This window comes from Gallinula chloropus, assembly GCF_964237585.1.
Source record: "Gallinula chloropus genome assembly, chromosome: 19".
NCBI lineage: Eukaryota > Metazoa > Chordata > Aves > Gruiformes > Rallidae > Gallinula > Gallinula chloropus.
The window spans coordinates 4,267,988-4,284,654 of NC_140104.1; the positions used below are offsets into that span (position 1 = coordinate 4,267,988).

Sequence of the window (16,667 nt, forward strand, 5' to 3'; positions counted from 1 at the left end):
TGAGAGCTAAAACCTATGTTGGGAGGAGTTTTTTTCTGTCCAATAAAATCTGGTTGAATCCAGAGAAGGAATATGTAGCTGAGTGGGGACTGACATCTGCGTAATGCAGGGGAGACTTCTTACAGTGGAACTTGATTGAGCCCTGGAAGAGAGAAAGGTGGAGAGGTTGGATGATGTTTTTGCTGGATTTTGAGCTAGTTTTGCTGTTCAAACTACGTCGTGCTTTAGTGTATAAGCAGCTTGTGAATATGAGTAAGGAGAGAGGCAAACCCCCAAAGGATTCCTGTTGCAAACAGGTTTAAGAGAAATTACTGCTATGAAGAGTACCAGAAATTAGCTTAACTTGTGAATATTTGAGTATTTAGTCAGTATTCAGTCAATCAGTACTACTTCTTACTCCTTGTAGTAACTGTGACCAGCACAGGCTGTGTTCTTGCACACACAATTTTACACCACCTCAAAAATTCTATCAACATAGAAAGCCACACCCCAGCACAGTGATGTGTAATGAGTGTGCTCCTGAGAGAAGCCAGTGTGGGCTGTGGCTTCGTTGTAGTAAATGGTATCTAAGACACGTAGTGTGTAACAGCAGAGCTCACGTTGGAATCCTCTGCTCTCTGGTTCTGAAGCAGAGCTGTGATCAGTTTGTTCCTCTTGCAAAGATTAACAAGAGTTTCAATGTGTCATTTAAAGTCTGAACTCATCCCTGTGTCTGCCTCAACCTACTGAGTCATCCGTGCTTACCTAAGCTTGTGCTAAGAGGAAGACTGTAGCTCAAGAGCAGCTTATAGTTGCTCCACTCAGAAGTGGAATTCAGGTTCCTGAACTTGTGGCAGTTCAACTGTGTGGCCGACCAAGTGTGGGAGGTTTGTTACCTGTGGGAGAGCTCGGATGGAGGTGATGCCACAGCCCAAGGAACAGCTCTCCACCTTGTAGCAGTGGCTCTCCTGAAGTACTCGGAGGCATGCCAGCAGGGACAGGTCTCTCCGCAGCCCCAGTATGGTCACAGGTGCAGCAGCCAGGACAAGGCTAAGGGGCCAGAACTGAACTATTGCCTGCAGAGGCCAAGTTGTTTCCAAAGAGCAAGGTGGTTTGGCCGAGATGACTGTAGGTCCAGGAACTGAGAAGAGCCCCTTTTCTCCACCCTCGTCCAATTCTGCTGCTGCCAACGCAGCCATTTTTGCCTGGTGAAGAGTAAAGAATATTCTTGAGCAAAAGTCTCAAACATCTTGAATAAAATAAAAACCTGCAAAACCAAGAGTCTAAAGAAGAGGGCATCTTAAAGGACAGGACAGCCTTTGGGACATCCTCCCATTTTATGGAGGTAAGGAACAAGTTTGTTCTGTGGTTGGTCTCTGTGCTGCCACTCTAGGAGCGGCTGTACCGGACTGGCATCCCAGCTCGAGACTAAGTTTTCTGGAGAACTGGCAGTATTGGTTTTGTACAGCTACGTGACAGAGGTACACTCCTCAAACACTAAAATGCCTCAGTCACTCAAAGAGTGCTCTCCTGTACCAGTACACTTACTTTCCATTTCCTCCAGCTGTGCTTTATAGTATCAGCAGCCCTGCGCATCCTCTGGAAGCGATTCCTTGCTAACCAGGAACGGATAGCTGAAGATTTAATTAAAAGAAATCTGAGTACAAAGAATCTCAGGACCTCTTGCACACAATGTAAGAGAGATGGCACTTAAGCTTTCCTCCATCTTCAATTAACATAACCATTCCTGCCAGTCAAAACATCCAGTGTAACTGGAAGTGTTGCTCCTTATGTTCAACCACACCCTTACCCAATTACCTGCTTGGATGACAGTTGCAGACCATCTCTGTTTTGCTATTTTCTTCTGTTTAAACCTTCTCCAGCAACACTGAATGCAAAATGCTTTCTCATTTAACACCTCTGCTCTTCTAGCTTCCAGCTGCTCCAGCTGCATTGGGGATACAAGCCTCCAGTTAGTAGTCCAGGATGGAGTTGTGTTCACAACTCTTCTGCAGCCTCTGGGTGTGTGTCAGACTCACACATTTCAGTGTCCTAAGACTGTGGATTAGCTTCTACCAGCAAGAGCATTTTAATAATGCTTATTAGGTGATGTGTGAAAGTTGAAGTAACTGAAGGGTAAAAAGAAGAGCTGTGGGGGCAAAAAGTGGATGCACCCAAAGTCCCAGAAGCAGCTAGTTTACAACTGGCTGCACTGGAGGGGGGTTCTTTACAGCTGAGTCCTCTAGTGTGCAAGCTTTGCAGAAGTGCCTTTGTCACCTTCATCTCCTTTGCAAAGTGGCTGCTGTCAGGACAGCCAGGTCTGTCAGGTGAAGTTAGGGAGGGCTGTTGTGTTTACCCAAACCGGGAGGATGGTGACAACATGTGTTGTAAATGCAGCTCCTTGCCTGTCAACAAGGATGCTTTGAAACCATGAGCTTCTGATAGTTGGGTTCTGAAGGATGGTTTAGTTTAATGATTTGAAGGAAAATGCCTGGTTCTAGTCTCACTGGCATTAGCAGAAGTATCACCTAACCACAATGATAATCTGTGCCAGAATCCCAGTTAGGCCAGTACACCCCAGTACTGTTAGCCAAGGAAATGGTGGTCTTACCACAGAATTAGCCAGAAATACTTTGGTTTTGCCACAGTACACTGAAGTATTTTCTACTCCATTCCCTGTTTGCTCAGCAATAGTTTGTCCTGTGACAACATTCTGAAGGATCTCACAGACAACAGAAAGGGATGCTTTGCTATCATCCACCACTGGAATCACACCTGGAAATGAAGCATTGAAGAGAAGGTATCATAACACTTGGAAATCAGGACCAAATAATTGTCTTTACACTGAGACTTCTTGGTCATTTAGGGGGTGTATGCCTATGGTGAGAGGGGAGGAGTTGATGGTTGAGACATTACTACATCTAGCTGTGTTGAAGGGAAAAATGTAACAACATAGATTTTCCCATGTGCTAGCAAGTGGAAAAAACAGCTTGGTGTGTCTTAACTAGGCTGTAGTTCGGGTGCTGTCTTATCACCTCTACTGCAGCCCATCCATAGGTAAGGGATGTTGATTTGGGTAGATCTAGGCAATGAAAAGGGGGTTCAACTCACATTGTTTAAAGCATCCTACATGGAAACATTAGAAAGCACCAGCAATGCAATTAAGAATGGATTTGAGTAGCTCAGTTCTAAGAAAATCTGATTAAAAACTGAAAGCTGTTGGGAACAGAGAGCAAAAAGCAAGAAATAGGACTTGTGGCCTTAATGTACTGAAAGATGCAGGAATAGAAACTGTATGGGCAATTCTACAGCTTTCACGGGGCATCGGAAGCAACTACAGGGACATGGACTAAGCAGTTTATTGCAGCAGTAAGAGGTTATTAAAACCATTTCTGGGAGACAGTACACAATTCTTTACATTATGAGACAAAGAGCCAGATAATTCTATTTGGAAATAGAGGTAGACTTAATTCAGACCTGTCCTTGAAAGAGATTGTGCTGTTCAAGGCAATGCTGCATGAGTTTCTGCATGCCCAATGACGGAACTTGATGGTCTTTGTATCTTTCCATCCTGGATACTGTTTGCTTTTCTGCTATAAATATTTCTAAGGAGATGAGAGCATTTTAAGGTACTTAAAACAAATACAAGCAATTCTTGCTCACAGGAAGACACCTGGTAACTATGATGGTGTTCATGGGGCTGGGCTGATAAGGGAACCAAAAGCTTATCCCCCTGTTTAGGAAATTGTTTTGCTTTGTTTGCAGCTTATTACCTGCTAAAGATAAAAAGGACCAGTAACCTATCACAATGGGGCATTTCAGCTAATGGGTTTATAATTGAGGGAGAAAGATAATGGCGTGTAAGTAATTCCCCAGCCTGTATTTCATCACTTCCATTTCTGCAAGGGTGAATAGATTTCTAGCTGTTCTGCTTATCTGCCACAGGCTGGTACTTACTGGTCCTGTTTCCCACATCTACTGGTTGCTGAACAGACCCACTGGGTGAAGATGGGCTCAGTCTGCGAGACAGTATTTCACTATTAAACCTAACCACTTGGTGAGCTCCTTCTTTCAGGGGTTTATACAAAAGATTGTTACCTTGTAGATCAGATTGTGTTTTTAAATCCATCCTCCCTCTTGCTTAGAAAAAAGAATCGCATACAGAAGTTTGCAAAAGGTAGAAGCAGCAGAATCCAGGTAAGCTAAAGGGTCAGTGTGTTCGGTGAGAAAACGAAGAGGGGGGAAAAAAAGGAAGGAGAAGGAATATAAGCAAAAAGGTAAGTGGTTTTCAACTCAAGAACCAAATCAAATTATATCAAGGGAAACCCCAAACACCATCCTCACTGAAAACGTTCTACCCAAGAGGAACACAGAAAAAGAGCATGAAGATGAAAGATTTGCACTTCTGCTGTAAGCATTAGGCAAGTTAGAAACTCAAGTTAGTGACAGATTAGAAACATATTTTGAGAACAGCAGTGTCCCTAGTGCTGAATACACTCATTGTATCTGATCCAGGTGGTACCACATTGGGGCAGTGATCAGGTCTCTTGACAGCACAGGGATTATCTGGACAGATGTACCTTTTTTCTCTGCAGTGCCATAGTTGCCTTTATCACACACTCTGCTTTTATTGGACCCACATGATTTTCTCAGTATTTCATAGCGCTCGGTGAAACTTTGGAAAGGGATCCTGGTGGGCAAACAGACAGTTAATCCTAGGCAAGTATGGTTTGCCATATGCAAATAACTTATCCTTTGAGGGGGAAAATTACAGAATGGCTTCAAAGACCCAGTGGACAGGATGAAAAACAGATGGCTATGTAGTCACCCATGTGCAGGCAAGTACAGACACGATGAGGGAACTCAAGAAACTGCTTATTGCCCAGTAACAGTGCCTTCTGCCTGTAGCAGGAGTTGTTTGTGATCACAGTGAGCTTCACCCTGTCAATGCTGAGCTGTCAAAAAGGTGCCTAGCTCAGGCCTCATTCGCTCTGTCATCTGAAGGCAGGCAAGAAAGCCCAGCAAGGTAACTGGCTGTGATGAGATGCTCAGCTTCAGGGCTACAAAGATAATTACAAATTGCTAATTGGTAACTGAATTGCAGCAAAGGTTACTGTGAAGCCACGTTCAATCAGAAAGCTTTAGTACATGAGAGTCCACATCAAAACATCTCCTCCCCAGCTTCTCAGGCCGGACAGGCACAGTGAGCCCTCAGGCCAGGGGTGTGTTACAGACACATCTCTTAGCATTTTGGTACAGTTTTACAACTCCTGTTGTCTGGATGGCAAGTTGTGCCAGCTCTCCTGGTTGTGCTGTTCCTGGGCTTTTGGACTCGCTGAATGAGCAGAGTTTCATTATCCAAAACACAGAACAGCAGTCAGGATTTGTGGTGGATATTTTTGTCTCCAAAACATGGAGAGGTGCTCAAATAATCATAAAAGGAAGCAGTGAGCAGTCCACTGATTCTTTTAAAGCTGAAACAGACACCAAAATATTTGTATTTCCTGCTTATAAACTCTTCTGAATAACTAAGATGCCACTAATTGCTACAGCAATGGATTATGGAAGACACTGCTCAAGAAACTCAGACTTACCTAATGGGGAAGCCTGCTGCACTGATGGTGATGGCTTCAACTATTCCACATGCCTGAAGCTGGCTGAGGACCTGAGGCATAAATTGAGGTGATTTAGGCAACCACTGTTATTCTTGTAGAAGCTGTGCTGTATCTAAAGACATGCTTGTCAGTTCATGCCATCTATTTTATCCTAGGCTAGACTCAACTCCAGGAGCATGCAATGTTTTGCTGTGGGCATTCACTGTGGAGATACCTGTGTGACCAGGACTGCTGAGCAGTCAGATCACCTTTCTCTCTTTTGAGGGCTGGGATGGTAGCACTCCAAATAACCCAGAGGCACTCTGGTAAGAGAGTTTCTCATACAGCAAGAAGTTATATCTGGAAGAGCTGCTGTGCTTACTATTAATTTCAGACAAGCATCATCAGGGATTCTGAAAGGATGTTTATCTTGGAAGCTCCAAAGGACAAAAAGCTATTCCCAAATGTGCTTTGAAATGAGCTTTGCAGGTGACTCAGGATCGTTAAGAGACCCGATGCAAAGCCCTGCACCATGTCTCTAGGAAGCTCCTCATTGACTCAGTAATGGCTTTTGAAAAGTTACCTCTTCTTTTTTAAAAGTCATGGCTTTGCAGTCAGCGTTAGGCTTGATGCAGCGGATGTAGTGTGGTGTGGTGCTATTCAAAATCTGCATCAGATGCTCAAGGGAACCCTGGAGAAAACAAGTACAGGTTTAAATAGGGACATGTTCTCCACAGGTAGCTTAGCTAATCAGTGGTCTTCTATAAAAACAATGAAGAAGTTTTTTGCAAGGGTGGCTCTACAGACTTGGCATTAGCAGAGCTCTTCTGTAAGGATGTGTTGAGCAAAATAATCCACTCTACGGGTGCTCTTGTAAAATTGCTGATGGCAGATTCAGAAAGTTTCCAAAATGATAGCAAGGCCATCAGCTGAACCCAACCCCTCCAGAGGAATGAGGAGGAAGAAGACTCTCATGGGCAGATGCACAAACATGAAAGGAAAAGGTAAACTCAGAGTGAGTTAAAACCCAGAGAATATCAGGAGTCTGAAGCTATTTCTGGCTTACAGCTGTTTCATTTTAATAATATTTACTGATCTTGGTCCAACTATACTGTTTTCTCATCTAATTATTAAGAACAGTAGAAAGCAGAGACTCGCAGAGGATGTACCTTGAACTTTGACACCACTGTAACAACAGCTGCTCTGTTCTGGGGTTTGATGTTATTTTGGCTCCTTTCTGTCACAGGAAATAATTTTTGAAGCAAAGGGTCCTTAGAATTCTGCAAAACATGGACCAGCTCGGGAGGAATGGGGTCCTGCAAACACAAACACAACTTGTTAGTACTTGGAACCTACTTTGGGACGAACTTGCCACCTCTGAAAATGGCTAGAAATTCCACGTGTATAGATGGAATGGTATTTCTGATGCCAATGTTGATTTAAGCAGGGCTGCAATTTCAAATCTGTCAGTCTGCAGCAGATACTAGTCAATTAGAAAGTCTTCCTTTTAATTGAACAAAGATGGCATTTTTATTGCATCACCGGTTTCACTCACTCCCTGTGGCACAACAAGGCCAAAACTTGAGTTTCCTGGTACTTTCAGAGCTTTCAGCAGTCAAATCCATGCTCTTGTTTCTCATAAACTTACATGAATTTTGGGGGGGAACGAAGCCCTATATTTATGGTTATATAAATGCCCTGATGCCAGTAACATTTCTGTGTTGTCCCAGGAATGAAAGAAGCTGTGATTCGGTGATGCGTGGTCCACTCTCCTCAACAGAAAGGTCTCCTGTCTCCGTTTGCTTGTGCCAGTGAGGCTTCACTAAATATTAGACCCTGGAACATTACCCAGTTTCACATGACCTGGAGGATTTATTTGGAGCAAAGTATGTATTTCCTGTACACATCACTGCCTATACATTAGTGGTGCTTTGATTTAAATCACTTTTGGTCTGAAAGAGTCGTGGGGTTTTGGTTTGGGGTTTTTTAACAGCTCTTTCTGCAAATACCCACCTTGTTTTTCTCCACCATCGCTGTGAGCTGATAGCAGACGTTGCCAGCATAATGTGAAATAATGAAATTAGGCTTCTTACTAAACCTGTCTCGACTCAAACATTGATTATTGGACAAGGCTTTCTCAATCCGAGTCTGAAACAGGTCAGTGTTGGAGGATCTGTTCAGACGGCACTCCTGTGTAACAAACAAGACAATACTGGTATCTCTTATCTGTCAGAAAGAGCTGTTTTCACAAGCTAAATCACTTTAAATGAAAACCATGCTTGTTTTGGAGTTGCTTTGAGTACTCAAGCTCTGAAATACTGGTTGGGGGGAGAAGCAGCAAAAAATGTAATTGAGGTTTCATGTTTGAATTGGAACATCCTGGATCAGAGGAAAAAAGACAACACAGAATAGGAAGAAGCAGCGGTGTGATTGTTCTGAAAAATAAGCTCTGCAGAAGCCTTACAGCTGATAAGTTTCCTACTAATTGAGTATTCATGTTTTCTTTGGAGGCACGAACAGAAGGCAGGTAACTAAGCCAAAAGCTTTAGGGGGTTAGGTCTGTACTTACCTCGTTCAGCAAAGAAAAAATGCTTAGAGGATTGCCCTCTATCAGATCCAGGCAGTTCTGGTTATCCTGGTAGTTTATGAAAGACCACTGGAGGCCTTCAGCTGCATACTCTTCCTGAAATAAGAGAAAAACGCGGTTGTTCTGCGGCAGAGGGCACCACAGCTCAAATAACTGTGTATGCCTGCCCACAGTTACTGTTTAACAACATAAACCCAGTCTCAGCCTGCTCATCTAGAGCTCAGCTCATGTTCAGCAGCAATCTTGAAGAGAAAAAAAACAACCAGATGAGGATGTTGTGCCCCAGATAGCTTTTGAGTATGTAGCACAGGTCATGCTGGAACAATTTGTTTAAGTATTTGGGAGCCTCACAGGTTTATCAGGGAGGCTGGGAGGCTGCTTTACAGAACAAACAGAGGTTACAGTCCCACTGAGCCTCTCCTGGCTGTGCTGGGGTTTGCCCTGAAGGGCAAGGAATGCGCCAGGCTCCTTTGTTAGATCAGGACACAGCCCTAAACCAACCTCTGTGTGCCAGACTTTGCTAGCAGGGCTCCATTTAACACCAAGTTTGATGAAAAAGGAAATAGAGATACTGTTTTCTTTCTAATTTGTACAATATTTGTGCTGAATTACAGAACAAACTATCAGGAGTGTTTAACGAGCACAGTCTCTGGCCAGTTGTTTTAAAAGTTTCCTGCCAAAAGCTTGCTCAGCACAGCCACTAATGGAGTTTAAGTGGGTTGGGACACAGCCAGATAAAGAGAGGTAAGAGGGCAGGCAGTAACTGGGAGGGGTACTATAAACAGAGGTCATGAATCAGTATCAAGGGAGGCAACTGTGCACTTGAACTTGGTTTCCATCTTTGCTGACCATTAACCCCTGGCACACTGATGAGGGCAGGCAGGCAAAAAAAAAAAAAAAGACTGGGCATATGAGAGAGAAATTATGGTCAGAGAGATACTTATCTCCTGAATAAATTGATAAAACTGTCGTGAGGCAGAAAGTGCCGTCGTGTTGGTGCCATAAAGAAAATACATTCCCAGATTCCAGTTAATGGCCAAGAGCACTGTGGAATTGTGTGTGTCATGTGGAGGAATTCAATGCAGACTTAAGTACATCTTGAGTAGTAGAGTAGCAGTCCAGGCCTGGCAGGAACTCTGTAGCTTTCAGAGCATTCAGATGAGAACAGGAATTAGCAGTGTGTGACCAGTTAGGCAGGTGACTGCAATGTATTTAGCATGGTGCACATGCCTTCTCTGCTGTGAAACAGCACAACTCATGTACTTGTGTACCTCCTCTTTCAAAAATAGAAGCTGGTGTGCAGTCTGGTCCTGTTTTTAAAGGTACCAGCATGACAGCTGGGCTTATGAAGCTGTGCCTGTGCCACAAGACCCTCACCAGGTACCATGTGCTGCTGATGGTCAGGATACCAGGCTCTGTTTGGCTCTCTGGCTTCGCACTAAGTTCAGGTCTAGAAGCTCCCCACTCATATAGCACCTTATACTTGGTGAGGAGAATTACCGTGGGTTTAAGCAGCAGCTTCCAAAAGAAACTCAATTTAGGCTATGCTTACCTCAAGAATTCAGTTTTAAGCATTCAGCTCTTTGAGGCATTTCAAACAGAGCCAATGGAGCTGTGTAACAGGGGACAGATTTCCAGTGCACTAGGAGAGAAAGCTGTCTGGTCCCACCAACTGCCCCATGCTCTCCTTTAAAAAAGCAACCTTTACTCACATCCCACTGATTTCTGTGGCATTGTTTGCTCAGCTGAAGGTTGCAGTAAGACTAGAGTCATGGAAATACAATTAGAGACAAAAGATGTTGTCTGACACTGATTTAGCACCTGATTGTAGAGGGCTATTACCTGTTGGGCCTTCAGGTAGTGTGCCACAAAGTGCTGCTGCAGTTTCTCATTGGCATAGTTAATACAAAGCTGTTCCAAGTTGTTTTCAGGGAAGGCTTCAAAACCATAAACATCCAACAAACCTAGCAGGAACATGGGAAGACAGTGCTCTTTGGTCTAGAAATAGCTCCAAGGACTTAGGGTTACTCAGTTACACCCTGATGAATAAACCATACCTATGAAGCTGGTCCACGCCGACGGCTCTGCATAGATGCTGTCATTTATGACCAAAACAAGCCATTCAAACAATCTGCAGACAAGGACAGCTGGATTAGTTGGGAAGTGCTTGCTTACAACCATCAGAGTAGTGTTCTTTTATTGCTGTTTTTACCAGTATTGCATGAAAGAAACAAAAAATGATGACATGCTGCTGGTGCCCTGAAACAGTCGCTCTCTGCAGATCTCTCTATTAGATACTGCAGCTTTATCAGTATCTACAACGGAATCCAGGGTGTGTTGGGAGGGTAAGGGAGGGTTACGCTGTGGTTGAGTCCAAGCAGAGAAAGCAAATCTCTCTAGCCTCCCTATTCCCTCACAAATGTTACATGATCAGCAGAGCAGCCTGGGCTACATGTCCTTACTTGGCATAGATCACTTTGGCGAGGCAGTCCCTCCTAGTCTCACATTCAGCTCTGGAGCATGGCTTCTTGAAGATCTGTTGTTGTTTTCCAGCAGTTATTGTTCGAATTCTTATTGCTTCCAGGAGCTCCTCAACAGGTATCTTCAGCAGATCTCCTGCAGTCTTCACAAAATCTGGTTCAGGAAAGAAACCACTGCAAGGTTATCTGGAGTGTGGGATGGATGCAGCCCCTTTAACATTACGGAAGGTCTAGAGATAGTATAGCTAAAAAATGACACTACCAACTTAAAAGTGGCTTTTGGATCTTTTTACCCAAACTTGGGAGAAAGTTTTGCAAGACCAGCCTCTTAATCTGGATGTACAGTACCCTGAGAATTGCAGGTACTCTGTTCCAAATGAAACAATATCCAAAGAGTCTGACATTTGTTGCTCTGAACTACCTGCTTTAAAGTACTCTCCATGTATGTCTTCGTTACTTTTACACCTTTTTTGAGCAGAGACCTCTAAATCCAGATAGAGAACCTCAAACAGCCATGGCCAGAAAAAAAACCATCGATTTTGGAGATATCAAGGAAATGTAATCCCTTCATTAGAAGAATGAGTATTTGCTAATGAAGCATTTAAGATCTTGCTAATCTGACTTGTATGCAAAACTATTTGAACATTACGTAGTGTGAATTCAGAGCCTGTAAAATAATAGTAGGAAACCTCACTGTTCAGGGCAGTGTCATAGCTCTGATGGAAAACTAGATGCATGAACCTCCTAAAGACACCCAGAACAACCTACGTTCTACGCTGCTACTTAATGGACTTGCTGGTACTAGGTGGAGTTTTAGTCTTTAGCATGAAAACATCAAAGCTTTAATTTTAAAGCCCTGCTTTCCACCCTGGGACACATTTCTGGAAGTCTGGTGACATCGGTGTAAGATTACAATCCAGAGTACCAGTTCTGCCAATAATCCTTCTGATATTACCGTCTAATGAGTTGCCTCGACCTGTAACAGAAGGATATTATCTCTCACACCAGGGGAGCATCAGGATTTTGTTTGTTCAGTACTTTGAAACCATGAATTAAGGACCAAAAATATGCTTAACTTTTGGTCTGTCCATGAGCTTTGCAGTCTCCTGTGAAGCAGAAGAGCGTAGTAACCCGTTCTATTAGGCAGCTGCACTACAGTAACAGGACTCTCTGGAGCACAGCATGCTCTTTGCCTCACCTTTGGCTTTGTCCTCTAGCTCACAAGGCTGAGATTCATCCAGTGGATTAGAGAAGCGGATGTTCCCAAGATGGAGAAGGCCAGACAGAACCTGAAATAGAATCAATTGTTGAGTTTTCAAAGTGAGAGCTGCCCCCAAGGCAGTGTCCTCAGCCTTCCCTTAGCCACAGAACAGGACAAGACAAAACATTTCTGCACATGAAAAAAAAGCAAGTAGATTCCAAGCCTCTGTGTTAATTCCTAATGTTGCAATTACTGAAGGAAAACTGAAGTTCCTGGGTGCAGGGTCTCAGGTAAGAACTAACATTTGGTTATGCAACCTCAAGCGTGGCCGCAGTCAGGAGTACCAAACAACCCACGCTCTGTACGCTGCTACAGATTTACATCTGCAGAAATCCCATACTAAAAACCACTCCAAACATCAGGAGGAGCCTCATGGTGACCACATGTTGTACCTGACCTTGAAAATATTGTTCTGCGTGGAGCGGTCAATGCCCAAGTGAAACATTGCATCTCTGGTCACCTCGAAGCAGTCCTCTGAAAAGCCAAACAGGTGCTGTTTAAAAGAAAGCCAGGCACACAAACACAGCAAGCAGAACCCTCTAGGCCACAACCAGTTTAGCTGGAATCCTCAAAAGAGATCAAGGAAGTCAGGTGCTCTTTTGGTAACTCCCCCAGTACTACGGGAACCGAGTTGTTGATGGAACGCTGGCTCTGCGGGGCTCTGAAGTTAGGCAGCAGGGTGCTGAAGCACATCCAAAGACAAGACGGTTTCTAAACACAGCCACGGAGATGCAAATTCACTCGGCCAGAAACCGCTGCCTTAAGCCAAGTGAAAACTCTGAACAGTGTGAACTGAAACTTAGAGAGTCACGTTAACACAGGTGGCTTTGCAAAGTATCTGCCGTTGGCTGGCCACGGTCATGAGCTTTAACAGGACAGACACATTTTTGCCTGCTTTCTTTTAATGTTACAGCCATTACTAATGGACAGTCTGTGAAACTAATCTTTACCATCTAAGTTTCGTTCAGAATTTGGCAGCCAGTGGTAGTCAGCCCCTTCTGGAAGGTTCCACTCCAGCCTCTCCTCTGCAGTGGCACCTTTTGTGATCTGGAGAGAGAAAACAAGGTCACTGCTGAATTCTGCCTTTAGTATCTACATCTCACAGACAATGGAGAAAAACACCCTGGGATCATGATTTAATTCGGAAGCACAGCAGACAGGGAAACTGTTAAATATTAGGAGTTGTAGCTGTGCTAAATCTGGTGATTTCATCCCCAGTGTTTGTCAGAAACATCTAGCAAAATTAACCCAAGGCAAACCTGATAAAAAATATGGAAGTTTCTTTCATTGGGGGCCTGATAGGCAACTCTGGTCTTCTCCAAGAGGAAAGTCTGAATGGAAGCGCTACTCAGATGGTGAAATCTAGAAGGGGGGAAAAAAAGGCAAAGATTTCAACAACAATTCTTCACAGAATCCAGTAGCTGTTGTGATGATACCAACTGGCTGCAAATGCTTTGCAGCTCACTTTTGGTTTTGTTATTAATGTAATACTTGATTCAGAGTTTGTAACTGCATTGGTGTTTCCCCACTGTTCTCTTCAGAGATCAGGGTGAGGGCTTGCTGGGGAAAAAAAAAAAAGATCTAATAATAATGTAAGCTGCTAGCAAGCCAAAATACCTTCTAAAGACAGATAAAATATTCTGTGGCAGACTTCAGGAACAGATTGGTAAAGACTCAAAGGAAGAGGACAATAGAGAAGGTTTTTAGCCAGTAATTATTACCTGTCTAACTGAAGCTGGATGTATTTTCCAAAGCGGCTGCTGTTGTTATTCCGCAGGGTACACGCGTTTCCTGTGAAATTGCCAGTGAGAGAGACAGTGTAATCAGAGTGGTTCCATTTTTCCAGGTAGGACACAAGGCATTAAGGGTGATTTGTATACAGCTCTGTGTTTGGAGAGTTTGGCTTTTAAGGAGAGAGCCGAGAGCCAGCTCTGGCTTGTGCCTTCACAAAGAACATGCCCACGGTGGCCACTACTTCTTTTTGCTCATTAGTTTTCCTATTCATTTACCAAATGCTTCCATGACAGGGTTGGAATCCAACACTCTCTTCTCTATCCTTTCCACAGTTTCACTGCCTTTTGGAGAGATAACTGAAGCAGCCACGGATGCATAGAATTTCATAAGGCAGCGAGATGTCCAGGTCTGCAAGAGAGAAGCTTGACAATAGACCTTTGTTTTTACCCCATTATTAGTTATGTCAGTTAGTGAAATAGGGCTTGCTTCTGCAAACACAGTATGCAGCTGGCGACGATGCTAAGGGGAGTAATTGTGTCAGGTTTATAGCTCCAGCTCAGCAGAAAGCTTTTTGTGCATATGCTTACACGCTGCAGACACAGGTTTAAATGCTGCTGGAGTGTGAGCGCTTTGCTGAGCGGCAGCCTTACCAAGATGTGCCCATCTGGAGGCTCAGCTAATATCTTAAGGGGAATTGAATAGAAACAGACTTTGAGTCATTAATACTCAGCAAATCATTTTGTTCTCAGGCTTTAAAATATCCTTGATATCTTGCTGAATAGGGATGGACCATTACAGAAGGGCCTGGGATAGGATCTGAACTCTCCCGCTTCGCCTGAGCCTCTGCACAGGTTTGCTGAGACCCAGCCTAGCTCCCTGACAGCCTAGGCTGAGCCCTGAGCTCGGGTGCAATTCCTGTTGAATGATTCAAATCCAGCCCTCCCAGAAATTACAGCTGTCACCTAAAGAGCAGCTATATTTAGTAGAGTCTGTCTGACTGCAGCAGTCACTTAATGCCTCACGCACGTTTCCAGAGCTGTGTGAGAGCAGACGGGGTACGTGCTCTGTCAGAATGGGTTTTTCTTCATCTTTGCTTGTTTTTACCCAAATACAATGTGCTATGAATCACTAGGGAATCTCAAAGCTTGAGAACAACATCAGGAAAAAAATCTCCTTACCTTCCCTGCACCACTTTCTCCACTGACAATTATAGACTGGTTTACGGGGTCTATCTGGCTTTGGACATTTCTGTAGGTTTGTTCAGCCACTGCAAAGATGTGAGGTTTTAAATCCTGGCAGTAAAGAGAATAATCATATTTAAAAGAACCATAATTACAAAGTGCAGCAGCAAAGGACAGAAAAGGTCTCCTCACATTTACCTGAAAGCAGCGTTGCTCTTCTAACAGACCTCACATTTCACTAGAAACGGGGTTCATCCTTTAGGATTATTTTGTTTATATAATTGTTGAAGAACTCAACATCTGGGCTCTGCAGAAGGACAGTTATTTCGAACACAAGGATTACCTGAGGACGAAGTGCAATGTGGTACTCTCTCATGAGCTCGGGTGAATAGAGGCAGGAGAAAGGCTGAAAGGGATTTAGAGCCACCAGGCTGCAGCCAGCATTCGTATAAAACAAGTTGACTGTGTATCTTGCTTGAAGACATTTCAGAACTGAAAGACACCTTCCATTAGCATCTTTTGAATGGTGTACTTGACCACTCCTGTTTGCAACAGAAATCTTCAGATACACCTTTAGGTTTAATGGGCATGAGGAGATCAAGAGTGATATAGGCCTAATGCACATAATAATGTCTTCAGGAGTTGCCCTTGATTTTAAACATCTTAAGGGATCTGCTAACTAGTCTGTTCAATAAATCCTCTGCTTTCATGAGGTTTCACGTAGTCCTAGAAGGCAAATCTGTCCACTTGCAGAACAACCAGCCAAGCATTCCCCCTCTGCACTGGGAACAGGCCTCAGTTTCTCTTGACAGGATCATTTTAAAAAGGCGAGTGAGGAATTTACGTTTCAAACCCAATTTCACAGATATATTTTGAATCAAAGTCCCAGCCCTGTTTTCTGATAACGTTCATGTAACACCAAACTGCAATCCCAAGTCCTTCAGTAGCGTGAAGTCTCAACCACACCCAGTGACCTGAACCAACAATAGGAATGTAAGCTCTGCATGCAGAGCCTGATAAGAGATCGGCGTGGCTATGATGAAAGCATTTTTATACTAAAGTATAAAAGTAGTAGTAAAAGTATTTCTTTGAAAAATGAACCGAGCCAAACATGACTCTCTAAGGCTTTGGATAGGCTTTGAATCGTTAACTACTGTGTTCATTATAGTAGTAATGTGATGAGAAGCCACCAGGGCAAGCAACTCCTCAGGAGATACTCCATTGTCTGGCTGCTTACCTGTTGTAGTTGTCACTGGATTAACTTTAGTGAGGTCATCAAAAAGATGCAGTTTCTCTTCATCACTGAGAAACGCTCTAACTTCTTCTTCAAATGATTCACTGAGGTCATCCTGTTCAATCTTCTTTTTGGCCATTTTCCTGCAGAGGACGTCAAATCAGCACCAAAGGCCAAGTATAGCTGGACTTTTACCTCATCCACTAGAGTTTATAGCTCTCCTGCTGCTTCCATGTAACTTACTACAATTGAGCTACCTTTCCTCCCAGTTGCCCTCCTCCAACACCAATGCTTCCCATGGGGTGCTCTGTTTTTAGAAGGGCGTTATCTAGCAGATGAGAGGTAGCAGGGTGGCAACACTGTAAACTGAATTCATCACTGGTCATTCTAGTTGCAAACAAAGGTGCTTGGAAAGGTGTCCTTAGACTCGCACTACCTGGTGCTTCTGTGGGGCGTTCAGTGCAGACATACAATGTTCTTAACTGGTGTATTTCTAAGCCCACAAACATCGTGAATTCGGTGCAAACCCAGCCTTGTGCAGAGGGAAGCTGGAAGGACTGGCTGCAGAGCCCAAGGCAGAGTTGAAAGATGCTCTGGTCCTACTCTAATGCAGTTTT

The 16,667-nt window shown here is 43.7% G+C and overlaps 1 protein-coding gene across 1 annotated transcript; it reads right to left on the minus strand.

Annotated features, from left to right (window-relative positions):
• Positions 1-7: 7 nt before the first annotated feature.
• MYO19 (myosin XIX) lies at positions 8-16,189 on the minus strand (the record flags this gene model as incomplete). The annotated part of the gene is made up of 23 exons (XM_084273239.1): positions 8-142; positions 876-1,184; positions 1,528-1,613; positions 1,798-1,927; positions 2,591-2,754; positions 4,560-4,669; positions 5,574-5,644; positions 6,157-6,264; positions 6,743-6,889; positions 7,587-7,763; positions 8,143-8,256; positions 10,003-10,124; positions 10,218-10,291; positions 10,623-10,794; positions 11,839-11,929; positions 12,299-12,375; positions 12,852-12,948; positions 13,161-13,263; positions 13,623-13,692; positions 13,911-14,043; positions 14,814-14,927; positions 15,160-15,308; positions 16,054-16,189. The coding sequence occupies 23 exons, from the start codon at positions 16,187-16,189 to the stop codon at positions 14-16; spliced, it is 2,883 nt and encodes a 960-aa protein (XP_084129365.1). The 3' UTR covers positions 8-13.
• Positions 16,190-16,667: the final 478 nt, after the last annotated feature.